Below are 27569 nucleotides of genomic sequence, written 5' to 3'. Positions count from 1 at the left end.
TTTAGACAAACAGGTTTATAAGATTTATTTTCCATTGCACATACATGGATTATATACAAGTTAGTAACATAAGTTACTTCTTAATTTTCTAAAAGATTGTTACAGCAAACACTTGCCATTTTAAAACATCAAGTCAGAAATCAATCTAAAAAGGTAAATATGACAATATTTTAAAAACAAAACAAATTGCACTTAGTTAGGGAGTCAAATACAGATTTGTCTATATGCTGTAACAAACTATATAGCAGGTAATATTACAGTTAGAAGTAGCTCTTGCAGTCCATTTGTACATTAATAATTCTTTTCAATTTTACTTAATTAAAAACTGGTGGATAATTCAAAGACTTTATCTTCTTCCTAGTATTCAAGATTCATCACATGAAATGCACTAGCAACTAAGACTTTATACAATTGCTATTCAAATATAAGAACACCACCACACCTGAAAATAAGGAAAAAAAACTAAAACGTATTGATTTTACATGTATCATGAGATGAAAAGTATGGAAGGTGTTCAGCAATAAAGCCCTGTCCACTACTTACATAAAAGAAGATTTAAAAAAATAATCACTGCACACAATACAAAGGGTGGGGTCATACGGTAGTTTAAGTCTCCTGTAACAGTAATATTTCTCCTTACTGTTCACAGATGAGTGTTTCCATAGCAAACCTGTTCTCAAAGTGTCGAATCTTTCGGCAATTAACAGCTTCACGCTTCTGAATTCCTGTTTGTAAACAGACAAGAGAGTGATGGATATTAGAGGCGCAATAGTTTTATATCCACTATAATAAGATGTCACCAGAGATCAGAACTCTCTCTCCTCAACCCCTTCTCTCAGAGGGAAGACACAGACACACACATTCATCCTTAGAAAAGAATCGATATGCAGGCGATGATCCCTGCAGAGGCATGGTGAACCAAACTGCAGTACTGACTGAAGTTAAAAGCAACCTACCAAAACCCCTCTAGCGGTTTGTTTTAACCCAGATCAGTTCTCATTCTACCTCAGTGAGTCTATAGAAGTGCTGTGTGGACAGGAAAAAGGGAACAGCAAAGCAACAAGCTGCCATAGGCAGAAAAGAGATGAATAACCTCTCTCCACAACAGTAGCTATTTAAACGACATCTAAGAATCAGAGAAAAACTGAGTTTAACCAAATATTAGTCCAACCAATGCTCACTGCCATGCTATGCCCATCATTTATTACCACAAGAAGATACTGAATTCATGCTGTTAAGACCTTTGCATTTCTAAACATTGTTCTGTATTGTTTTCTATATATTTATTTTCCTTGTTTTTCGAAGCAATCAGGTCCAACAATATGGCTAGAACAACTGAATTTCTTTGGTGGCCACTTGTACACCACACATCATTTTTTAAAAAGTCTGAGTGAAAACTGAGTGAAAATTTTAAGGCAATATTTGATAGCTTGTCAAAACTCTCCCAAATAACTTTTTTTTTCGTAAGTTTTCCATGAACAAATACCAAGAACTAAAAGTATCCTATGAAGACAACTCTTTCATATTTCACTGATGCAAACAGAAGATGTGGACTGGTTAACAAGGGATGTTACTGACAAGAAGAACCTGCCATTCTGTGCTTGGACTACAAGGCTGTTGGCTCTCCCGTATCAAAGGGTTTTTTTGCTTCTAGGGGTGGACTAAAAAACAAGATTGAAGAAAAGCATCAATGAAAGCTTGAACCACAGAAAACATACCCATGCATACACATAATTTTTAGGAGTTCCTAGGGGCCTTGAGCACTTCTGCACAATAAATGCCTTATTTCCATACCTACATGGAAAATATCAGACATACTTAAGCCCACAGAGCCAGTTACTGCAATAAGCAGTTCTTGCTTTAATAAGAGTCATTCCTTTCACTACAGTCAAGCCCATTTATTGAACTTGAATGGCAATGAACTTTCCCCCACCACAAAGGACCGCACGGAGGAACACTTACCTTTCATGGCTTCTTTGCGCTGTAGTTTATAGGTTTCCTTGCCGCGGCAGAGGCGGTAGATAAAGAATCCCAGCTGATCCACATTCTCAATGCGATCAGTAACAATCATCTGTTCGTGAATCAGATAGGACTGAGGCAAATACGTTCCAGCCTGTTGAATGCAAGTATAGCAGCTCTGTCAAAAGGCATCCCTTCATAGTCTAAGTACACAAAGAAACACTTTGCATTGTGATTCTTCAACGTGGTTGTAATGTATTTTCTTTGAAAACTTTCAGAATATGTATTACCTATGGAATTTTATTATAAACATGCAAACACGACGGCACTGCACTATACATAATGATTACATTCAAACCTTCCACCAATATATACATCCTCCTTTCTCCTGTTACAGTAACATCGCTCTTCAGCAGTGTTTTCTTCCAGGAGCACCCATTATCATGGATCAAACTCCACAGTTCTCCTACGAAGTTTTCACTTAATCAACCACAGGCTGACAGACTTCAGCGGGAACTTTTCCCAAGTAAGAGCTGTAGAAGCCTGTTCTGCATCAGCATGTTCTTGCTGATGAAACCCACCAGGTGCAGCATACTCCGGCTGCAGTCCACGGGATTTGGGAAGCCTTGAACGTTTTCACAGCACGGATCACAGCTTAGAAACTAAATGCAAGAAGAGATTGTCTGGGCCTGCAAGCTATTATTGGGGGGTCCCACAACTGTTTACACAGAAAAGTATTAGAAAGTCTCTGTGATAGATGAGGTGCTTTTAAGACAATAAATTGAAAAAGGGAAAAGCCAAGACAACACACAAAGGCTTCCCAAGCCTTTTCTACTCTCTTCAGTGTTATTTTGCCACAGCTGAAAGGACAGAAGAATCAGGCTTCATTATCCACAGCTGAAGATGCACAGACCTGTGCATCAACTGAATTCCTAATATTGCTACTGGTAAATAATAATCAACTTTTCTGAAATGTTACTTCATTTAAGAAATCCTTGTAGTGTGATTCTTATTATGTCAGTAGAAAAGGTGTTGCTTGCTTTCTAAATATAAAATGGTTGGTTATTATGGAGAGAAACCCAGGTTCTGTGGCAAAAGAGCACTATCCTTTTTATTGTCAATAAACAACTTGGAATTTCCATTACTAAACACGGCCATCCTTCCAGCCCAAGCAACACATTGAGAAGAAGCTGATTAAATGCTATTCTTTTCAGTAAAGAAAGAAAAGTCCATACAAAATTCACTTGAAATTACAAGAATTTTCTTCAGCATGTGCTACGAAGAAAGCCACAGGAAATTTTCTTCTTCAAATAAGAGCTGGGAAGATTTCACAATTTTCCCAAATTGTCTGACTTGTTATTATTTGATGAAAAGCTTGGTAAGCAAATCACTGCAAATCATCTTAATCCCTGCTCTCTAGAATTTCGGGAGAGAGCCCCAGGGGAGTTCCAGAGCACTGCAGCAGCTCAGACCACCTGCAGGGTGGGCAGCAGTGCTGGAGATGCTCTTGGGTCTGTGCCATCCAAACCACAGGACATCCCTGGACCCACTCAGCCCTCCCTTGGGGCTGTAGAAGGAGGAGCTCAGTCGCTGGGCTGCAGGCATCATTCTTGCCCAGCTACTACAAAAGCAACTACCTAAGGGTGGAATCCAGCATAGCCACAAATGTCATCATCTTTAAGATGTCTTCTGCATCACAGGTGGTGAGAATTGGCCAGTTGGCTTTACTATGGTCAATGAACAAGAATACCTGGGTTTCAGCCTTGCTCCCCAAGGAAAGGAGGCCTCTCACTCAAGCAGACTGTATCAACAAATAGAAATGTCATTCTTTAAGCTAAAATTACAACTTTTAAAAAAGCAAAACAGCCCAGAGCACGTTCATCTTCCAAAAATGCCCTTGGCATGTATTCAGAACTCATTTTAATGACACAACTACTTTAATTTCATAGCTTTTTTTTTTCTTTGTGCAATCAATGTGAGTGCAGGACAGCAAAAAGAATTTTACTTACTTTGTACATCTGCAGAGTAGTTTCCCAGATTTCAGTTACAAAATGTTTAGCCTGATTTTCTGAGACATCAAGTGCCCACAGCTTTTTGTTAATACAATGAGAATTAAACAGATGTCTGATAAAATTAGGGCACTTACTGCTGGGGACAATGATCAAAACAGTTTGCTTTTGCACAGATTTTCAATTAAATGCATGATGCCTGGTTATCCTGTTACTAGTAAACCAAGCGTATTTGATTTAGTACCAATGACAAACTAGGAAAGTAACAGATTTTAACAGTGGAATTTGTGTGGACTAAAAAGGCCAAAAAAAAAAGGGGGGGAAAAAAACAGGAAAAAAAAAAAAAGAAGGTGACTGAGTTTTACAGACACAACTTCATCCTTATGCACAGGATAATGAATGTGTGGTTGAATAGCCAGTCTTGAAACAGGCATCAAAAAGCAGCACAGGACTTGCCTGTGAATTCGTTTTTCAAATGAAATTCATTTATATACCCAAACCACTCAGAAACAGCTAAAATGGTTCGTGGAGCCCAAATTCCAAAGCCACGTTTGAAAGATGCACGCCCAAAGATGATACCGACAATTCCAAATTTATAAAAGCTCAGTTAAAAAAAAATTAAAACACCCTACAGGTATCTTAGAAAAAAGTTAGCTTATCAGCTCTCTTCCCCTCCCTGAGTATTCTGGCTATCGTATAAAGAAAACAAAAGGCTGAAAACCACTGTAAACACTATTTAAATATTCATTGAAAGCACACGTACGTATGTGGAAAAAAAGTTAAGATCATTCATAACAGCTTAGTAAGAGACCCCATTAGATTATCTACTTTGGCCTCTTCAATTTCACAGGCCATTACGTTTCACCCAGTTACTACTACTGAGAGAACAGCGAGTCCCTGTGGTGGCAACAAGCCAGCCAGCACCACAGGCCAGGCAGTGCTGTTCAATTATCAGACCCCACTGGGAAGCGATTAGGAGCTCCCACAACATCGCACTGAAACCTCATGTTCAGTCCCTCAGCGATTGTGGTGTCTCGGCCCATTCCAGGGTCCTCGTTTTTAAGGATGCAGAAATCTTGTTCTGAAGGTCTGGTGCTCACTTCCTCTTCCTGAGACGCAGACCCAGGAATTTGGCTATATGAAACATCTTTTTATTTCATTGGGCCTTACTAATCATATATACCCCAAATCCTGATCAGTCCTACAAATATCTCCCTGGAAGTACAACGATCCACTGAACATGCTTTGACAGTGCCCACACTGAAGGATTTCCCAGTGCATCTAATGTAAGTGTCTCAGCTGAATAGGCTTAATTCAGGACAAGCTTTATGGAAAACCTAGTCATAATGGGTTTTAAATTAATTTGTAGATTCCTCTCAAGGGGTACGCATACTCCCCATTTGCCCAATGCTGTCAACCAAATTTGTAGCATCAAAGAACAAAATCAGATTTGTTTGTCTTCCTCTGAAGGTTATAACCTAGGTTACAGCCTTTTCTCTCTCTTTGCAGAGATCTCCAGTGATCAGTTAACTTCCTAACTCATTCATCCCAGGTGAATGTCAGTCCTAGCCAAAAAAAAAATGAAATAAAAAAAAAGGCAAAACATTTCCTTTTCCCATCTTAAGAACAAATCACTTATTATTTAAACATACCTTGATGTTGATGAGCAACTCCAAGAAATTCTTTGGCGGCATCACAACTGAAGTGTTCAGAGGAATCACATAGCACTTATCCAGGCTAAGGTCAAGATAGGCAGTGAGTCTCTGGTGAGGAAATATTTATTTTAATCAAAATAAGCAGAACATTAGAAAAATCACATAAAGATGTTGCTAAACTGCTATTGCCTCATGTTTTTCTTCAAGTTAATGTTTTGTTCTCTATCAAATCTGTCCAATAAAGTCCAATTTGAGGTCAATACAGAAATAAAAGGCATTTTTGATAACAGTTTAAATCCATTACTGGGATTTGTGCAAGGCAGCAGGCAATAAGTCGCTCAAATGCACTACAGTAACGGAATTACAAAGGTGCATCTGAACTGCGAGGGAATCACATGCAGTATTCATTTATTCCTACTGCCTGTTTTTTGTAATAATAGAGCCTTGCTCAAACCTCCACAAAATCTTTTATTTTGCTATAGTGTGAAAAGGTGCTGGTAAGAATGAGCTATAGGAAAAAAAAGACCATGTTATAAAGAATGTAACAAATAAAAATCCCTTTATTTATCCCTTTATTTACTAAAATACTACTGAGGTGAAGTGTTAATTTTCATTCATAGCTGAATTATTATCTTTATAGCACCTTTATAGCACCTGAATATCTGTCATTATTTGATAATTAAAAGAGAGAGAGAGAGAGAAAAGCCCCAGGAATAAACCTGATGAATCTTATGGTTCTGTTCACTGAGCTGCGTTTTACTGCATCTGTTCTTGCTTAAGAAAACATTATCTCAAGCTGCTGAAAGCTCTAAGGCTGCGGACATATGTAAAATACTGAGCACCACGAGACCAGTAGTCAAACTAGAACCAGGACAGCAATTGTCAGTGCAACTAATCTCATTACACAGGAGTATGTGCTCTGCCCATGGCAAATGCTCCTTGCACCGACCTTTAGAGCAAAGCATTAAAGATGCATAGTTAATTTTAATCCATTAAATAAAAAAGTAGGTTTCTAATATTATATTGTTCCCATTCACTTTTTACATACTGCTTTTTTCTAGTTTTCCCCGTTTAGAGGTTTTGCTCTAACTCTTAACAGAAGCTCACTAAATATATTCAGGAATATTTTTAAATGACATAGCTTAAGCAAACTCTGCTTTTCTCCAAGTCTGGTTATGAATATTTGATAGATAGCACTCTTTTTGCTTGGAAAACTTAAAACTCTTAAGTGCATAAAAAATAGGACACTTCCCTATTCTTCTTTTCCAGCCCTGCTTAAAAAAAGCAGTTCAGTGAAGCCTTCAAATGTTCACAGAAATTTCGCTTCCTGAAAACCAGCTATAGAACATTTCATAGCTATCACTTTCCATCAAGCTGACACAGAAAAGGACTTCTAATTGTTTTACAGCTCTGTCATTACTACCAAGAGCTGTAAGCCCATCAGCTGTCTTACCAAAAATTTATTACCGAGATTTCCACTAAAGCTGTTTCTACAAAAAAGGAAGAAACAGCTCCAAGTGCTTCAACAGCCTGTTTTGGTGCCTTTAAGAAACACAGTAGCCTGTGGTGCACAAGGAAAATTTAGCTTCTGCTAGGCTTCTTATGATATCTGGAAAATGAGCTCTCTTCCTCTGGCAGGCAGCTGGTCGTTTCCTTCCCTCTCTCCTGCTGCTTTGGGGTTTTTGAGCTGTGCTAGGACAGCACCTCTATGGGTGCTTGACCATACCTAGTGACTTCAGCCACAATCAGCCCCTGCAAGTTGAGGTCAAAGGTATGAAAGCCCTCTCCAAACTTCCCTCGTCACCACAGCAGTTAGTCGAACTCTGGTTTGCTGGAATTAGCACGGTGAGAAGTGTATTTTCTTTACTTTCTCATACTGAGGAAAGGAAATGGCTTGAAGATTTTTCCCGTTCTAAAAACAGAACTGTATTTGCAAGTGGTGCTTTACATACTACCTCATGACGGTTGTATAATGCTGTACTTTGTATGCTCGGTTAATAATTGCTTCCAGCCTGCTGATGATCAAAACGTTTCTGCTGCCTCCTCCACCCTCTGCTTTCCCCCACCAAAATAATTAGGGAGTACATTTATCAGGATGACTGAGGAGGAGTGTTTTTCATGTTTAAAATGCTTTCTGCTTGTTCAGAAACATTTCTTACCCGATGGAAGTCATGGACAATATCAGCAGGATCGCTATCAGCAAACTCAGGGACTGGCACACTGATAAACTCCACATCTTCCTCCTCCAGGATCTGGATATTTTGCTCAATTGTGTGGTAGCGAGCGCTCTGAGCCTCTGCCCCAGGCTCAGGTAAACTTAAGCCGTCTTCAATGTACTTTATTCCACAGAAATACACACCGCCCTGCTAAAAATAGTAAACAACCCAGCAACAACAACATCAGCAGCCTTGTTAGAAGTTTAATATTCTCAAAGCACTACAGAGAAGAAAAACTTGTCAGACTAGATGAAATATTTTTCCTTTAATTTGATTCACACGCGTAGACCGAAGTAGGAGACAGTAGCTATCTACAACAGGACTGTGGGCAAAGCCTTCATTCTACTGAACCCAGTGGGAGTCCTTCCCTTCTTGACTTCAAGGCAAACAGGATCCCAAAAACAGGTTCTTAACATCTAGTCTTCTGCTTTGTACCCAGGATCTGTGGCATTATTTTTAGAAAGAGTATGAAATTCTTAAGCCCATATGCATGCATGTTATTAATTTATGATTTAACTGCAGTCTGTAGCTCCAATTTAAAACACTGAACCTGGTCATCCAAATGAGCTTTAGAAAGCAAATCTAACTCTGAATTTGGTCCCGCTTTGAGAAGGGGGTTGGACCAGGCAACTTCCAGAGATTCCTTCAAACCTAAATTACTCTGTGATTCTATGAAGCTATTTAGTTTTACAGGGCTTGAGAAGTTCTTGAAGTCAGTTGCTAAAATAAATTATTTTCGTTGTGAACAGTTTTTAATGGAAAAAAGGTAACCAAAAGAAATGAAGAGAACCAGTTCACGTCCTTCTGTCACAGTACACGCAGTAGGTCTCACCTAAGCAGAGTGTAAAATAAACTCCTAAGTCAGAGGAAGTCATGTAACAGATTTACAGGCCAGATAGTTTTTGAAACGTATACCTTATTGCTCCGCATATGCACATGCCAGCAATTTAGAATTTTACATAAAAAACACATCTTCAGCGCAACATTAGTTCAATTCCTGAATGTGTCCTTCAACCCAGATCTCGCTCATGACCAAGTACCACAGGTTTGAGTTGAATGATATTTGCAATTTCAGCTTGCTGGCACATGAAAGGTAAAGAGCATGCTAAGCACCAATGAAACAGGAGTGAGTAATACAGCCAGCCTTCAGCTGCTCTGAGCCTGCCAATCCACCGATGTACTGTGCTGTTTGTAGCACTCCTGCTCCCTTGTACATCAGGTTAACTTGATAGCCAAAGCGACTATAAAGTGCAATTTCAACTGGAATTTCTCACGTCCAATCATTTTGCTTTCTACATTAGCACCTAGCAAAATGGGGGGCAAAATCCTAACAATGTGGACAAGAACAAAGAATTCCTACCTTACAATTGTGCTCACTCACCAGTGGGCTAGAGGGATTCAAATTCTGCTGATGCTCTCACCTTTCCTGCCCTTGCGAATTTTGCAACTCAGCACAGCTTCTGCAGGAGGGAGGGTGCACTCACGCCACTTGGGCAACAGCCCAGCAAGCCCAGCGTGACCCAGTGACAATTCCCCCAGAAGAAAACAATATTTAACTCTCATCCCCCGTGTTCCAGGTAAACGCTCCGCTTCCCTGGCACCACTGCCTTCCCTGGGCTCCTTGTGCAGCGGTGCCAGTAGTTAAAATATGTTTTGTTAGAGGTCTCGTCTTGTCAGTGTGGATTAGACTTGACAGAGCATGCTTAACCACACTGACTGTGCTTCTCCAAAGTCCCCTGCGGGGCCTGTTTTTCGTATCCCCGTGGAGGCTAGGAAGGAGGAGAGTCACTGCACCGCTCAGGCAAGCGGTCCCTTTCCTTTGCATGAGCAGTTCCGCATGTGTCTAGGAACCGTGGGTCAAACAAGGAGGCTTTCAAGGAGTTAAGCCACCTTCAGAGTGTTTGGCAAGTGCTGAACATGAGAAATACTGGGTGAGAATCTGGGACACTGCTGGGGTTCTTATATTCAAGTCCTATATTTAGATATAATCCGTTCTCCGTGAGGTGTTCAAAACTGTTATTCCTTTTTATTTGCCAACTTTGGTCCTGCCCTCCTCTGCTGATAGAACAGGCCGTACACTTTGCTTGTAGAAAGGCTGAAGTTTCCAAAGATAAAAAAGAGAGCAAAAGGGCTATTTGGTTTAGTCAGACGCTCCTCTTGTAAACACAAGGAAAGCGGTGGAAAACACACAATGCTCTCGTAACAAAATGTACTTGGCTTACCTGGAATGCGAAGTATTTGTACAGATAGGCACCACCCAGGATCACACCAGCCAGCATGAAGGCCAGTCCAAAGCACATGCACCAGCACCAGGCCCTCCTCTGCACAACAGGCACGACGACATCCTCCGGCTCCTGCAATAGATCAGAGAGAGGCCTTCAACACAGCGTTCCCAAGACGCCTACCACAGCAGATAGCTTGGGCCCAGCGAGCACAAACATTGCACCCATCAGAAAAGGCCATGAGCACGTTATCACAGTCGTTTGGGAATGGTTTTCGTTTGGTTTTGTGGTTTTGAAACATTTAAAGCAGAGCTATTTCAGCTGAGGTCTAGGGAAACTTGTACCGACAATCACTTTTTAACGCCACCGTCATGGACTAAATCAGCAGAGACAAGGAAAAATAAAAATAAAATCTCTCAAGACACTCAGTAACACTCTGTGAGCCATTTTAGGGACTGCAGACAGAAGTATCTGTTCTCAAGCAACCTCCATGCACCAACAGCGTGGCGAGGAAGCCAGTTCGGAAAGGTCAGATTTTTTTAGCATGGTATATGCAATTTAAGTGAACCTGCAGAACCAACAAAAGATCACAGACAGTAAGAAGAGCAAAATATATCCTTTCTTACACTGGTACATCAAGAAATAGACCTTACCACCTCTCTGCTGGCAAAACAGGAAGAATGGGAGTGACAAAATGATGGTTTAAGAAGTCCTGCTTAAGGAAGCTTTGTGCCTAAGACAGCGTTGGCCACGCATTGCTTTGTGCTGTGCTTGTTGCACTGAAGGAACGGCAGGATGTTTCCCCTTTGGGCCACTCGTTTGCATAACCATGCAGCCCCCACAGGCATCCGAAGCAGTAAGCTGCTGCTTGCAAAATCTTTCCTCTATCAGCGACATCACAATGCTCTTTCCTCCCTCGAGAGCTTGCATAACTCTCATCAAAAACAAAACAAAACAAAACCGAAAAGCCCCCCAAAACAACAACCAAGAAAAACAGCACGATATTGCCCTAATATGATTTGAGTCACCTTCTTCCAAGCCATGATAATCCTGGGAAAATATGAGAGTTCAACTAAATACAAAGCAATTCATCATCCCTTCGCAGCCAAAGGAACAATAGGATAGCACAATGACCTGGGTGAAACCACTACAAGTAACCAACCACAAAAACCCCAACCAGGACAGAGGAAGAGCAGGAGGGGAGTGCTTGAAAAGGGACTAATAGCTGTGATAGTCAGTGAATGTTCTGGCTCATGTGGTATTGGTTTTCTTCAGTATTTGCTAATTAAGACGATTTCCCACTCAAAAAAGAAGTTGTAGGTATAACTTCCCCCCAGGCTGCCGTGGTCCAGTTAGGAAGGAATTCCTCTCATCTGGCCACAGCCATCAAAGCAAGTCTGACACCAAAGAAAGGAGGCCCTCCCTGCACAAACAAGGTGGGGAGAAACAGGCACTTCCCCAGCATGACTCATCCCAACCACCTCCGAGTGGGATAAAAAAGCCTTTTGGAGGCACTTCTTTCTTTTCACTGATTATAGGGAGAGATTCCCGGTTAACGAACTAGGCACCTAATTCATATGCAGCTAAAATTAGGTGATGTGAAACCCACCTTTGCAGCGCGTTGCAATTATCTTTCCTACAGAAGTGGCGACGCAGCTCCTTTGCCAGGCAACAGTTGCCAAAACCCGATTCAGAAATATTTAGAGTCCAACTCCGAAGATATTCCCCAGATTACGCTTTCCGTTACCTTGCAAAGCGCTGCAGTAAATCAGATGGAGAAATCTCCATCTTTGGAGGTTTTCAAGACCCAAGCTGGCTGATCTTGCTTTGGCAACCACCCTGTTTCTAAAGGGCTGCTGGCCCAGAGGACCTCCAGAGGCCCCTTCCAAAAACCACGTGCCCGTGATTCATTACGAGGCGAAGCCAGAGTGGCTAGAAAACAGTCGCCACGGCCTGAAAAAAAAAACAGCATGAAAAGCCAAGTAACAACTTTAAGAAGTTTTTACTTTACTAATTAGTTAAGGAATTCGGTAGAAAGCATGACAGGATTAGTAGCTGCGTGGTTTTTAACCTGGCTGCTTGCGGAGACTGAGAATAGACCGTAATACCCACGGTAAGCTAATTAACTTTCAGGTCAGGTTGGGATTCACTGCGGATTCTTCTATACATCATCTCAATTATAAATCTAAACCAGGTAAAACAAGGATTTTTATTTTTACGTTGCCCCGTGTCATTAGGTAACCATTTCCCTGGGTATTTCAACGCATAGAGGACACCCGACTGAAACTTTTTTCAATACCTGTCATTTAAACGGTGTTAAGTGAATATGAGAAAAACGAATAGCAAACTGTCTCTGGGACACAATGCCAAAATATTCCCTAGTGAAGAATATAAAGAGCACCTTTATTCTTTCTTTCTGATATTATTTCCTCGCTTATTATTATTATTTTTCTACCTCCAAGAAGAATTATCCATTTGTGGAACAACAGCCTCTTCCCTTCTTCCATCATGTTGTAAGCTCAGAAAGATTTACAAAATACACATCTGGGAAATGGTGCAGAAGGGATATAGTGCATGAACACCTACTTAGAAATGCGGATTAATGTCAAATTAAGTTTGCATAGGCCACAAAAATAATCAGAAAAAGGAAAGCAACTTTTACACTTCTACCAAGCCAGAAGGAACCTGAAGGACAAGTTTATGAGAATTCCACCCTAAATAATTTTGCTTTGATATACAAGATGACAGATGTGTACAATAGGTGTAACAGAACTCTTTAATCCTCTACCAGAAGCTAAATTTTATCATTATTATTTTTTCAGGCATCCCTAATGGTAGGGCATTAACATACTTTGTGTTTGCAGTTGCCTATTGCATTGATTTGCCCACAGCCTGCCAAAAGCAGCAAGCCAAAATTAGAGCAAGATTTCAAGCCCGGTTTAACCTCTTGTTTAGACAGAGTACGAAAGTATTGCATCTCAGTACAGCGGAACCACAAGCATTAGGTAAGAGTGAAAGTACCTGCTGTTGTTGAAGAAGCACACAGAATGGATTTCCTCTTCTGAATTTGACAACTTGGTATACCACCAAGCAGTTTCAAACCATCTTATGTTAAAATAGTATAAATAACCAACTGAAGCTAAATTATACTCATATTAGTAGCTGTCCTGGCTAAGCTGGCTAAGCTTTTGTACTGTTGCCATGACAGCTTAGTTTGGGCTGAACTGACCCAAAAGAGTAACCCATCCGACGCTACATAAATCTGACCCTCTGCACCGCGAGAGATCAAAGCGCGACGGATGCTCACCCACCTTCCAGGCGACTCAAAAAAAGGAAAGAAAACACATGAACTGGAGGCAGATCCCCAGCAGCAGGGACAGTGCTGAATTAGCACCTCTCCCCACGTAGCTGGGACTGCACCTTGTTCCCTGATAGCGCCGAAGCCGCAGCACAACAGGAGACTGCAGCCTCGCTGGCTGATTTTTCTCTAGGTCAGCTTTCCGCTGCCAGAGGTATCTGACGAAAGTGAGCATCGTGTACTTGAGGTGAAGATTGACCTCTACAAAATATGCCTCTGCACTTTTGCAGCAACAATTACTCATTGCTGTTCTGGTCCTCTTCTCTCCTGCCTCATCGCTGCCTTCTGCACTTCCAGTTCCATGGTGAATCCTCAACCTGAAGAGGATGCCACAGAAGTAATCTTCTCTGATGCAAAATGCCTCCGGAGGAACTGGATGCAAGCCCAAAGCTGGCTTTTTTCCCTTGACGAGCTGATTGTTCTAATTGGAAAACATTTGATTAGCCTATTTCCCATGGACAAGACATGAAACAGAAGCATCTTCTGCCACTTGTACACTAAATCCTACAAAGTTAAAATTAAATTAATCAGCTCAGAACTTCCCAACTGGAATAGCTCCGAGCCCTGCAGGAACATTTTCTTGTAGATATGAGATCATTTAATACTTCTCATTTTCTTTGAGATTTAAAGGCATTGGCAGGATTCTCTTCACTGTAACTCTTCTCACACCAAAGAATGCAGCTTTCAGTAAGGGTGCCTTCATCAAGTGACCACAGCAGCTAATAACGTGCAGCTGCGTCGTGTCTAGTTACTGGAACTATAAAACACTAGCTAGTGGATAAATGGTATCACAAACTCCTTGTCAAAGCACCTCTCGATTAAAGAGAAATCTTCACAAAAACACATAGTTACAACCATTAGCATCAACCGTTCTAGCGTGGATTAAAAGAAAAAAAAAGAGTTAATAACCCTTAAACTTGCAAACATTAGTAATTATTAAGGGGCTACTGGACATACATTCTCTTCCTCTTTTCAGTTCAACTTTAATGCTACTTTTTTTCTTTAAAAAAAATAATGCTTTTCAGAAGGACCAAATTCGTGTTTGGGGTAGCATCGCAAATTTCTGCTAAGAAACTCCAATACTGAGACAGAAAATGTGTATAGTTAGACTTGGTAATTACTTGGATTTTTCCCTTGTGGCTTTTTGTACATAGTCGAATATAATTGCTTTAAAATGATAAAAGTTGAGCAGTCTAAAAATTTACAAGGCTTATGTCTAGTTCGTATTAAAATGGGTAAGAAGATTATCAGACATTGTTCCTTTGCGTAAATTAAGGGTACGTCAATTTTATGATTTAAAAACTTCATATTAATCCACTCAATATGTATCTACCTAAACCAGAAAAGAAGGATGTGCTTGCATACACTGTGGGGAGTCCAGAATATTGCATGACCATTGTGCACCTATGCAAAAAGATAATGGTCATAGATTAAAAATAGGTATGGTAGGGAGAAAGAAAAAAAAGAAAACACCAATTTTGGGGGAAAAACCTTTCAGGTCCACCCTGGGCTCTGATCCACAGAGAAACCAGATGCAGATTATTGCTGAGTATTACAAAATATTACTAAAAATGGCTGTAGCATGATACACAGTCCGTAATTATGCATCTGAGAATAACATCTAATCCATACAAACACAAACACACACATATGTATATATAAACTTTAAATTTGTGTGGGTAGAACTGGCTGGAAACTCTTCAGAGATGTTTTCTTCAGAGGTCCTCTGTGTGCCAGTTAGCCAGATGGGCAGAAGGCAGTGGGGCAGACAGAGCAAATATTGACCAAGTGCAGTTTTTAATAGCGGAATGGGGAGAAGAGAAACTAACGATAACTCCCTAAAAGTGTCTGTTAATGACGGAAGCTAAAAAATCTTGGAATAAAATACTGACCCAACGGCTACAGAGAATGGATTCTGTTGATTGAGCTTGCCTGCTCTGACTTGCAGCTCTGATGCCTGTAGAAAACCCTCCCAAAAGACAGTCAATACAAAGTGAACTTAATTTAGAAAGAACTCTGCATTCCTCCCATGGTATTCCTGCCTGAAGACTGCTCCAAGCCTGGTATTCTATTTATTACTTGTTGCAGATGGGAAATTAAGGCAGGCTTTTGCAGGACTCCTCACTTAGCTGGCAGATGCTGCCGAACTGGAAGGCCATCAATACTCATCTGCCTCTCAAGCGGCAACTTTATGCTTCCTAATAAAATTAGATCGAAATTTTTAGTACAATGATCTTTTAACTTGCTATTGGAACAACAGGCTCCATATACAATAGACGCTTCAGAGATCTCTCGCTGACCACAAGGAGTGACGTATTCTTTCGACTCGGATGACGAAGCCCGAAAACAAGCTATAGTTGTTTACGTGTAGTTAGCATCTGAGCACTGCAACCCTTCTGTGGCAGTGCTGCCGGTTCCTCCTCTGGCAAGATGGACGAGGACGTGTCCATCTGGCCAAAGGTTCTCTGCCTAAAGAGCTGCAGGAAAACCAGACCGCAATTCCGCTGTTGCTCGCTGCCGCCACGTAGCTTGGATAACCAAGTAGATTAATCAAGAAGAATTATCTATCAGGCAGCTAGTGCTATTAACCTTTTCCTGTAGTCCCAATATCTGTGCATTTTCTATAAAAAAATACTGTACAAATTTTGTGCATTAGGAAATCCATCAGAGTCAAGAAAATACATTCCAAGAGCTTTCAAAAGTTCAAAGTCAAAGTTACTTTTTCTGTTAGTCAGACGCTACCTTTCACCAAATGATGGGAGTGTTTCCTTATAAAATGAGATTTCTGTCAAGTGAATCATCATTTCCTGGTTCAAACATCACAACCATCGTGGAATAAACACTAATATAAGCAGCCAGCTCAAGATCACCTTAAAAAGCTAAGGAAGAATTAGGATTTCATTACTAATGGATAGGAAACATGTTGCATGTACCTGGTAAGACAGAGGTGAAGGTGGAACAGAAACAACACGGTAAATAGGCGAGTGAAGGGAAATAAAACTAGAAAGATGGTAGAACACGTAGGTCGATGTCTCTGCAGGAAGTCAAGAAAAATTACAACTGCAAAGTGAATGCAAAGGACGTGAATCAGCAGTTCACCCGCAGCTACGTGATAGAGGGACAATTAAAAAAGCGTGTGTTGGAAGAGTGATCCTGCAACTCTTAACTGATGTGAGTAATCCTCATTTACCTAAGTGCTGCCTTCAACTTCTGCGCTTAAGAGATTACAGAACTTGATAGCAGCCAACAATTAAAGAAAACGGGTAAGAAGATGCAGAGAAAGAAACCTGTAACTAGTCTTCTGCTTTGATTAAATTCATGAGCAGTGCTGTTAAGTGTGGTTATTGTTAGCTTTGGTCTTACATTGACTAGAAAGTGGGGAAAAAAAAAAAAGCAATGCCCAAACCACTTTTTTTTTTTTTAATTGCTTGTGTGACGAGGCAAAGACTTTCTCCAGGTGATTCTTGTGTACAACATTTGGCTATAACCTCAACCCAGGCTGTCTACAGCAATTGCACATGCATTGTATTTCACTCTGTTCTCTTCAAACTATGTTTCCCGAATTGTTCCTTTTGTTCCCCTTCACTTCCAAGGTCCCCCGATTCCCTTCTCTCACCACCAGAACTGGTATTTTCAAGACTTCCTGTAACTTCTTATCCCAGGTCCGTGCCCCTGTATTTTTCCCCCTCCCAAAGTAGTGTTTGCTGGTGTGCCACACTGGGCACGCCTTATTTCCACTCACTCCTTTCACTACTGCTCTACAAGACAAACCATTCACAGTGTAAGCACGCTGCCTGCTTGGGAAGACAGGCTAAGCTGCTTCCTTCACTTTGGGGCTTTACGATTCTTCTGTCCTCTTCCCCCAACCCCTTGCTCCCCACCTGAAACCTCACAAAAGCATTCCAGTTCCCGATATCTGCATCACTCAGCATGTTCATTGCCTTTCAATGCCTGCGTGCTGGATTCACAGTTCTGAATTACTGTGCCACTGACAGCCAGGGAGCTGCAATCGCCAGAATAGGGAACTTTTTCCAAGCTTGGCTAGTAAAGAGGTGCTAGAAGCCAGGTATTTTTGGTGATATACACGGTAATGAGTTTACCTGTGCATTCTCATAAACGAGAAGGAAGAACATTTGCTCTGCATTCCATATCTATTTTTCCTTGAGTATTTTAAGAGCAGAGAAGTGTTCTGGTATAAGCTTGCAAGGCAGACCGAAACACACACAAGTAAACTTGCAGAGCTATCTGGCAAGAGGTGCCTGAGGGCTGTTTATGTTGTTGAAACCCCAAACCTAAGAGGTTATCCTGCGCATTCTTCGGAATACCTTTTGCTTTCAGAAAAGAAAATCGCTACATCCTGTAAGGATACAGCATGCCAAACATGGCATTTCTATAAACCGTCCGATTCTGAAAAATGTTTTGTTTCTGCACGTTGCCAGAAGGAACTTCTTTCCCCACCCACATTCCTTGACTTAATTGACTTGCGTTTCACCAAACTTATAAAAACTACACTAAATAAATCTATAATTTTAAGTGAAATATTTGTCTCAACTTTATCCTGAATTAGCATCACTGTTCAAAAACAGGAACCCAGAAGGCTCCTATTCCATTTAAAATAGATCAATACTAAATTATCTTTTTGACCTTGGCTGTTCCAGTTCCTGTCTCTTCCTTATCCTGCTCAATTCTTATCTCTGAACATTTCTCTGCTTTTTCTCCTCTGACTGAATCTCAGACATTAGTATGGCAGAACGCGATGTGGACTTAACCTAGATTTCTCTCAAGACTATTTTCCCACACGGTGATGGCTCTTTCACCCAAGAGATCTCATTAGCATGCACATATGCACCACTGAGCCTCGCAATTTAATAACTCTATTCCCAGTTCAGCCACAGATGGTATGTCAGCTCAAGCAAGTTACAGCATCGCGCCTCGGTTTCTCTCAGAAGCAGACTGTAGAGTTACAGAACGGCTCGGGTTGGAAGAGGCCACAGGAGGTCTCCGGTCCAACCCCTTGCTCAAGAGATGCTCAAGTTGACCAGGTTGCTCAGGACCCTTGTCCGATCAGGTTGTGAAAACCTGCAGGGGTTGACCCTGCCCTGACGCCCCCTTCCACGGGGATCCTCTTCAGTGTTGAGTTCTGAGTGAAAAATATTTTGCTCTCACCCTGCTGAAGCTCTCCTCTTTCAATGTTTGACCACTGCTTCGTTCCCCTGCTCTGAAAGGCACCCCGTTTTGGTCCGAGCCTGCTGGGGTCACTCTGAATGGCAGCCCGACCTCCAACAAACATACTTTGCTACTATATACATTCCTGAAGTACGACGTTTAATATCTGTACAGCAAGCTGAGCTCTTCGAGTGGATAGTGCACTACCAGCGAACACAGACTAGCATTTAGTTACGGCACTTCAAGAGTAGCGACACAGAAGAGCTGACCTCGAAGGCTCACGGTTAATCACGCGCTTTCTGGAAGAAACTATTGTAACAGTCTAATGGGTTTTGCTGCAATTAAACTATCCGAGGCTTGAAGTGGAGGGCGTACACCCGAGCACTAGGTACCTGGCCGTGTCCTGACTGGCAGGCAGCAGAGTGCAAGAGTAGATGTGGTGGAGCTCTGCTGCCTAGCAAGGTAAAGCCACCACACCTCACCAGACATAGAGGGAGAACTTCTTGCAGTCACTAACCTTGGAGAAGGCAACCCGCTGCCAGACGCGGCAGCCTCAAAGCCACACTCCACATCCTGCTCTGCAAAGGGGACTGTGCTTTAACACGTGCAGCTGCGCGGTTTTCCAGGTAGACCATACCTTTTACCGTAAATTCATTAGGAGACCTTGATGATTAAGCAGCCGGGTGACTAAATCTGTGCACAGGGCACAGAGGGAGCAACCCACCCCAGAAATCACTGCTCCCTCCACTTATGAGCTCCTCGATGCACGTTTTTTCCAGTTATTCCGCTGTCTCCTTCTACCCTCAGAACAGAGGAAAGTGTGAGTTTGCTGAACCACAAATTACCTACGAATTTATATTCAAGGAGCTCTAGTCCTCAAACACTTGGGTTTTATTTTTATGTATATATAAATATTACATGCTTTATATACATTATAATATATAATTTATTAAAAAAATGTATTCGTATTCACAGACACTATTTGAAAGGGCAACCATCAGCTTAGTTTTTCCAAGACCCCTATAATAACTGTTGAGCAAATACTACTTCGCCTGTTTGCTCACGGTAAGATCCATAAGGATGCTGTCGCACAAAGGAGCCTTGCTTGGGGATGCAGCACGGATGGCTCAGATAAGAGCTGGAGGCTCTGCATCCGCTGTGGTCCAAACCGTGGGCCACACGACGTCTGCTGCAAAACCGTTTCTGATTTTATTGCGAGCTCAATGTGATTAATTCTCTCCTTCCTTTAGTTTACCACATCTGGAAAATTAGGACAGATATCTGAGTTTTATAAATTAGCATGCTTTTCATCTGTAGATTCAAAGTAATTTCCACCGAGGATGAAAAGCAGGACATAAATAGTACGAAAATGAATGTTGTATTATTCATATAGACCAGGACACTAAAAGCGGATAATGCTAACCTTTGTCAGTCACTGCATAAATGCGAGGGGAAAAAAAAAAAAAAAAAGAACCTATGCAACAGCAAACAGAACACACCACTACTTATCCCAGCAGTAGTTCATAGGTTTGAAATAAGTCATGTCTTTAGAAGCACAGAATAAAGGACATTTTAAACGACTAAAACTTAAAAAAAAAAAAAATGCGAGATTTGCTTTCAAAGAGATTCCCTGAGAGTCAGACAGGACTATTTTCTTGCATATAAGTTATTAGGAGTCTGTAGCTAGTGGCTACTGAGTATAAAATGTGTAAAATGCTGACAAACACCCACTGCAGAAGAATTAAATGAAAACATTACTGGAGCTAAGTATGTTTATCATTCTTACAACACCCCAAATATACAAATGACCACTGGCAAATATCAAGATTTAAAAAATTTCTGGTAGAATTAAAAAAAAAAAGAGGAAAACACCAGGCAAAAAGAAACATGATTTATTTGAGTCTATTAAAAAAAAAAAAAGTGTTAGCCTAAATTGGCAGCCATAAACTTTTTAATTAAAATACTTAACAGGAAAAATATATACACACGTTTTGAAATTAAACTTTTATTGAGATAGACGTTCATATGCTGGCGTAAACATTCGTTTGAATAGAAGGAGTCTAAAGCATTTGGACATTTCCCTTGAAAATATTTGATGATCCCAAGAAAGTTTTCATTGGAATGTTTGCTTTTACAGTAAAGTGCGGTTTGCCATCTTGATCCAAATCTTCAGGAACAAACAAAGTTTCTAAACCTGAGCATTTCCCACTAAATCAGAACTTCTGGTTTCAATTACCTGTTTATGTGGCATTTTATACAGCTCTGCCATGTTAATGTTCAAGCTGCTTTCATGAATCTTATCAGAGAGAAGATGACTACGTCACAGCAAGACATGAGTAAACATAAGAAAAGAACTTATGGCATCAGCTACAACAATTACAGTTGCAGGGTAGTTTTTCTAGACGTTGTGCTATACAAAGCTTCACCTCATTACAGACTTGGTCACACGACAATGTTATACACAAAAGAAGTTCTCCAAATAAATTTTTAAGGCAAGGCACTTCAACCGAGTATGTATGTACGAGTTTGTTAATCTGAAGGCAGAAACTACACAGAACTGTGTAAAATGTTCTTGTTGGCTTCATATGTATGGATGCCAGTTCTCGTTCACACAACCAAAACCATAAATGACACAAACTCACCATACAGTTATCACAAAGGTCTGGCAGAAAGCATCCCGTTTCAAATATTAAATACTGTTCTTCTGGGAATCGGCTGCGTTTCCAAACTAAGGTTTTGTATTTGTGTTTCATGTCGGGAAGTGACGAGAGAAAAGGAAGTGAGATACAAACCACTGGCAGAACTCCTCCATCCCAGAGGTTCATCTCCACAACTCGAGGATGGGACGAAAACAGGCTCTCCAACACCACTTTTTGACTTCCTAACCTCTAACCCCAAATCCCTAACTGAGCTTTGAAACTGGGCAAGATTTTCAGAGGCACTTGAGGAAAAGAACAAATTTTAAACATCTTGTGGTTGGTTTGTTTGTTTGAGTATTGTTCTCTCAGTTGCTGGCAAGGTCTACAAAACAGCATTAGGAGTTGACCATCTCAAGACCACAGGGATGTTATCCCAGGAAGCTGCACCGCTTCACAGACCCCCCACGTACGAGGATGCATGAGACACCAACAGCCACAAGGCTTCTTTTCTTAGGAAGAGTTCCTTATGAACAATCCCTGCCACAAGTTTTGTTTATGCAAACTCAATTTCCTTGAGTTTATGCCTGCAGTTACCCGTGAAACCAAATCTGGATCAGAATCCTGGGTACCCTCGTGCCTGACGCTGGAGGGTTTGCTTCTGAGGTCTGACGCTTTCTCATTGAAACCCTACCAAAGTCAGGGAGAAGGGGGGAAAGAATTCAGTTTGCCAGATATTTTTTCTTCTTGGCCTCTTTAAAATAATCATCTCTTAATTCATACTGCTCTGAGAGACAGCAGAAGCTCTTGGTTTAATGACCTAGTTGCATCAGGGAAAATACAGGAAAATAAAAAGCCTTACCGGGAATTTGGCTGGAGGAAGGCTATGAGAGGAGTAAGAAAGCCCCTCCAACAAAACAGAAACAAACACCACCAAACGTCCGTCTACAAAAATGTCACAAATTGGGAAAAAACATTTTCCTAACAGCAAAACAATAAGCAAACAACTGTGAGTGTATATACTAATACGTACCATATATGTTATACAGGATGTGTACTTCTATATATAAGCACAAAGGCGTTAGCTTTGTAGTTGCAATATTGTATTTCAGAATCATATAAAACCACTTACGCAAAATCTAAGGGCTTTTCTACGTGGAAAAATAGTGCTCATTAGTTGCTCAACATTATTTCCCAGGTGGGCCCTCTTATTCTGCGTTAAAAGTTCCCATTTTAGTGCACTTTAGAAAAGATTAAGCTAAACTGGAAAAGAAAAAAAAAAGATTGAGTGAGGAGAAATAATGTCCTCATAAGGAATAAATGCAGAAAAGCTGCTGCTTTTGAAGTTCTTAACATTTACACCTTCACAATAAAATCCCTCTGCAGATACAGCTACCCAAAGGTCAGCTGTGATGTGTACGTGGGAATCCACAGCTTCTGAGCATGAAGCTGTATTTAGTAAAGATGCTCTGAGCTGAGCACCCAGGAAAAAAATCAGGCCGTCACCTACCTCCAGTGCAAGGGAGCAACTGCCCGTGGGCTGCTGAGGGCCCAGAGAGCTTTGGGAAGGACCCGAGCTATTGAACATGCTCTGAAAAGATGTCTGAAGACTTCAACTGTGCTCAAAACAAACCATCTCTGGCTCTTTATTTTAAGGAAAACATTAAAATGACATGCATTGTCTGTTTGTTGGGAAACCGGGTCATAAAATAACCTATCGTATTGACAAGGAGCGAAGTGGAAAATTAAACATGGCCTGGGAACCTTGGCTAAGAGCATTCTGAATGTTGGCCAAGAGTTATGGCATGGAAGTATCATTCCAAAATTAGCAGTGGAGTTGTAACTGGTGCCTACAGTAAGCGTGGAGCCCCTTTCACAACGCACAATACCGATGGATGATCATGCAGAGAAAGGATTAGCACTCCTGATTTTTAAACTCCTTTTAAGAATATTCCAACACGTGAGACCATTGCCTTCTGCAAAAGGTTTTTTTAAGCTGTTCCCCAGTTACATCCCCTACTCTGCTTGCATCTTCCTCTCCTGACTTCCCCAATTACATTTCCTATCAGTGTGCGTATCAGAAGTTATCGGGCGGATTTTGGAAAGGTCAGAGCATTTCTGTGCCACATCACCAATACAGTTTGGCTGCAAACCCCTGTTAACAAGCCCTAGGAAGATTATCCGCTTCAGAGTAATCCTGCAATGGCAGAGTTTCAGTCTTCATGGTACTGCACTGGGAAAAGCATCAGGACAAGACTCAAAAAATTAGCCTAAAAGCTTATTCCATGAATCCTTCTTTTCCAGACATTTCAAACTATTTGTCCTTATTCATGAGTATCAGCTGGTTTACTAAGACCTCTTGCTCAAATCTGGAAGTTCTTAATAACAAAATTCCGAATGTGCAGTTCTGCTGATCCTCTCCCGTTCTTAAGGTTTTTTTTCCATTTACTGCAGACCAGAAAGCCTCCCAGAACCTTTTTTCGTAACAAAATCTTCATAAAATGTTAATTCGGGCATTTTTCACGTTCACTCTTGTGATCCAGACCTATTCATCATCCTACAGAAACTGGGTGTCTACAAAGATACCGGAGAGGGGAAACCAAATGTCCCACATGGCATTTTGGAGATGTGACCTTTTTTCAATCTACCAGCATTCACTCTTCCATATACATTCTCGTATCACCTTCAAACCTCACTTGAAGCTACGCATCTTCCAGCAATGAAGTAAGCGATACGAATAACACATTCATCAGATGTGCTTTATTTTTCCCTTTCCTCTGAAGAACTGCATAGACAGTAGAAGTGCCTTGTAGAGGGGAGAAAAGAAAAAATAGTTTCTAGTCTATTTATATTAGAGAAGGCAAAGTTCAAAGAGCCTATCTTGCACTTACACTGAAGTTCTCAAGCTTTGCAGTGGCCCTCAATTCTTTTTTTGTCCAAGATCTGAGGATAAATTTCCAAAATCGAAGACCCAAATACCTCTACAGCTGTGTAACAATTTGTTTCAATACTTTCAAACCCTCATGGATTGCACAGCCTTTTCTACTAAAACTACAGATACTGTACTCAAACCTGCTTTTATTCATGTCCTAAACCACACAAACACAAAAAAGCTTGTTCAAGAGTTCAAGAGGATTTTTGCATACTGGTAGGTACAGTCTGCAGTTCTGCTAAAAAAAAAAAAAAAAAAAAGAAATGGAAATATGTCAAGGAGAATGTCAAAGGCTCGATGTCCCTCCAGAGCATTGATTTGCTTTTGGAATTTTCATCTGCAGAAAGCATCCGTTCCTCGCATGCTATTTTAGGGCTGCTTTAAGCCTTGAACAGGCATGTTCATCCCCTGATAACAGTGCAAGACTCCAAAGAACTTACAAGCAGCTACTGTGAAACCGGACCGCCTTTTGACCTGGTTAATAAATGTTTGCAATTGTCATTGCTAGGCAAGGAAAGCAGTAATGATACCTGCGCAAAGTTAAGGGAGATCCCATATCTCTTCCTCAGCTGAAACAATTTACAGCTCTGCGTTAAGGAAATCATAGTCAAATAACATGCTTCCGTCAGTATCTGGACAGGGTCAGGAGCATTTGCTCCCCAGCGTACAATTAGCCAGCTGTATTTTGTTTGTTTAGCAGTTGGAACAACAAACCCAAATTGGTAGGCGATCTGGAAACAAAATCATCCAGGGCAGAGCTGAATTCCAAGGTAATACGAAAAACCCTTCATTTTCAGAAACTTGTCATCTTTGCCTTGCTTACATACCGCTCAGTATCAAACTGGCTGCCAAACCCAGAGTCTGGAAGGGACTCCACAGCTCAAGCTGGACTTGGGAAACCAATTACCTTCTACAGGATGGCTCTCCTGCTAGCAGCCAGTAGGCACCCAGATCACCTAACAGATTTCCCATAATTGCAGGGAATTTGAATAATCACATTGTCTCTTTAGTTGTGGCACACGGCTGCTTACTCTTCTAAGGACTTAAATGTTTCGGTCCGAGTTTTATAAATGCAGTACGTTTAGTAGAAGCGTGGGATTTAACCACTTTTTGTACCCTGGAAGATGTCACCATACAAGACATCTTGCGACCTCCCTTTGGCTTTGAAATGACACAGATTCTGCAGGCAAAGAAACTGGCCCTATAAAATCATGGCAAAACCTACACAGGGGCATACCATCATGCTAAAACATAAACACACACACAAAAAACCTACAGAGTCTTCCCAGGCAGAATTTCATCACAAAGATTTAGGGAATTAACAAACGCTCCCTCTTTTTGCAGATCCAGTCTAGTATCTGGGAGGCCCGATGCACGAAAAGATTATGAAAACAAATGAAAACAGCGGGGCACACTGTTTACGTGCAGCTGGCCGTTTTTCAAGTTTTCACTCTCTTTTCAAAGAGCTTAGAGCACATCGCGTTACTGCTCATTAAAAACTGCCTTTGATTAGGGGAGCAGCGAGAACTGCAAGCAGAGACCTTTGCATTCCCTGCAGTTTTTGCACTTCAAAAACTTGTGCAGCGCTCGCAGCCTCGCTCTTTGTTGCCGCTTGCCGATGCCGGGGGAAAGGCGATGGCGTTTCCAGAGTTTGGGGGCTGGTTTTTGGGGCAGGGGGAGGCAGCTCTTTGTTCCTGTGCTGAAACCAACCCCAGGCTGACCCTCTCGAGCAGGTCGCCAGCAGGATTTGGCCCTGCCACCAAAGGGGGAATAAGCGTTGTCTGAAGACGGGGAGCACCGTCCCCCCCCCAGAGAGGCAGTTTGGGGGGCCCCAAGCCCACAGAAGGGCTCCCCAGCCCGTTTTGGGGACACGGCTCAGCCGGGATAGGGGGGGCTCGGGGACAAGGGAGCTCACACACGGCCGGACGGGACACCACAAAAAGGAGACGAAAAGCGTTTTAAAAGTCAGCTTGGCCGCGAGCCAAGCGCTGACGGGCTTAGAAAGAAATAAAGAAGAAAAGAAAAAAAAAAAAACCACCACCACCAACCACCCCAAAGTAGGGAGAAGCGGGGCTTTAAAGCTCGCTCTCCTGTCAGCCATTTTAGAAGCATGAGCTTGGGGGGGCGCGGAGCACACCGCCGTGCAGCTCTCTCCCTCCCGGCCCGTCCGCGTTTTATGGCTGCAGGGGGGAAGGCTGAAAAAGACTAAAATCGTTCCCAAATGTCGTGGTGGCGGTGGTGTCCCCCTCAGGGCAGCACCTCGCCCGTGAAGTGACCGAGCTGCCCGCAGCGCTCCGGGGGGGCACGGCGCTGTCCGGAGGCTGCGGTGGGGGTCCCGCGGAGCCGAGCCCCCGGCTTTGCCCGTGCCCCGCCGGGCTCACCTTGGCAGGATCCGGCGGCAGGATCAGCACCTGGCTGTTCTCCTCCTCCTTCTTGGCCGCCTCCTTCTGCGCCAACGCAGAGTTGAACGACACCTTCACCATGGCGGCGGGGGAGATGAGGGAGGACGAGCGCGGGGGCCGGCGGAGAAGCGAGGGAGGGCTGCCTCCTGCCTTGGCGCCCCCCGACCCTCGCTGCCGCCTCGCCGAGACTGCTGCCCCCTTCCCGAGTCCCCTTGTCAGGCGGCACCGCAGCAGGAGGAGGAGGAGGAGGAGGGAGGCGGGACGAGGAGGGGCCGGAGCCTGCTAGGAAGGGTGGGGAGAGGGCGGCGGGGCCTCGCTCTCAGCCCGGCCGGCGCTGTGTGGGGCAGGGTCGGTGCCCTCAGTCGCGGCGGCCTGGTCTACCCAAGCCCCCGGCCGCTGCTCGAGCTGGCGGGCCCTCCTGCCTCGCCCCTTCCCCGGGGGTGACACCACTGGTTGGGCTCTGCTGGCAGCGCCTGGGTTTCTAGGGTTGTCTCTTGAATTGCATCTTTATTTTTAAAGGGGTAGCGATAGGGCAGAGGAGCTCAAAACCACCCTTGTTGCATCCCTCAGGAGTGGCGAGCGCGCCATGCCTGCCTGGAAAAGCACAGGGAAAAAGCACAAGAGTGAACGTCTCAGTGCCACTCGGATGCAGGGGGTGTAAGATGTCAAGTGAAAAGCACACACAGCCCCACGCAGGGTGGTGTTCAGGAGAACTGTGCAAGGCACGCAGTCATGTTGTGAATATTGCTGTCATCCGAGATGGATTTTATTTTAGTGACTCACCTGGGTAGAGCTTGATTCCTGGCAAGAGCTTGGCAGAGTAATGTTTCTGTCACTCTCGGTAAGATACCTGGCAAGCGAAATGCAACCCTTGTGCACAGCGGGCACTTCACTGCTGACTTCAGCAGAATCTGGCCTTTCTAGGACATGAGGTGGCACCATGACTGAATTGTCCTTATGCTGTATGCCTGGTCATCTGCGTCCTTTCAAATTTTTCACTTAAAATGGCTGATG

General features: G+C 42.4%; 1 protein-coding gene across 2 annotated transcripts; it reads right to left on the bottom strand.

The window, feature by feature from the left end:
• Positions 1-27057, bottom strand: ITM2B (integral membrane protein 2B). 2 transcript variants are annotated; one of them, XM_035553418.1, is made up of 6 exons: positions 26535-27057; positions 10062-10193; positions 7783-7989; positions 5621-5731; positions 1963-2113; positions 1-725 (listed from the first exon to the last, which is right to left on the bottom strand). In XM_035553418.1, the coding sequence occupies exons 1-6, from the start codon at positions 26634-26636 to the stop codon at positions 637-639; spliced, it is 792 nt and encodes a 263-aa protein (XP_035409311.1). In that variant the 5' UTR covers positions 26637-27057; the 3' UTR covers positions 1-636. The 2 variants fall into 2 exon arrangements, with proteins under 2 accessions (XP_035409311.1, XP_035409312.1); XM_035553419.2 differs by having other exon boundaries at positions 7783-7986; positions 26535-26813.
• Positions 27058-27569: the final 512 nt, after the last annotated feature.

This window comes from Cygnus atratus, chromosome 1 (genome assembly GCF_013377495.2).
Source record: "Cygnus atratus isolate AKBS03 ecotype Queensland, Australia chromosome 1, CAtr_DNAZoo_HiC_assembly, whole genome shotgun sequence".
In the NCBI taxonomy this organism is placed as follows: domain Eukaryota; kingdom Metazoa; phylum Chordata; class Aves; order Anseriformes; family Anatidae; genus Cygnus; species Cygnus atratus.
This window is presented reverse-complemented; position numbering and strand designations above follow the sequence as displayed.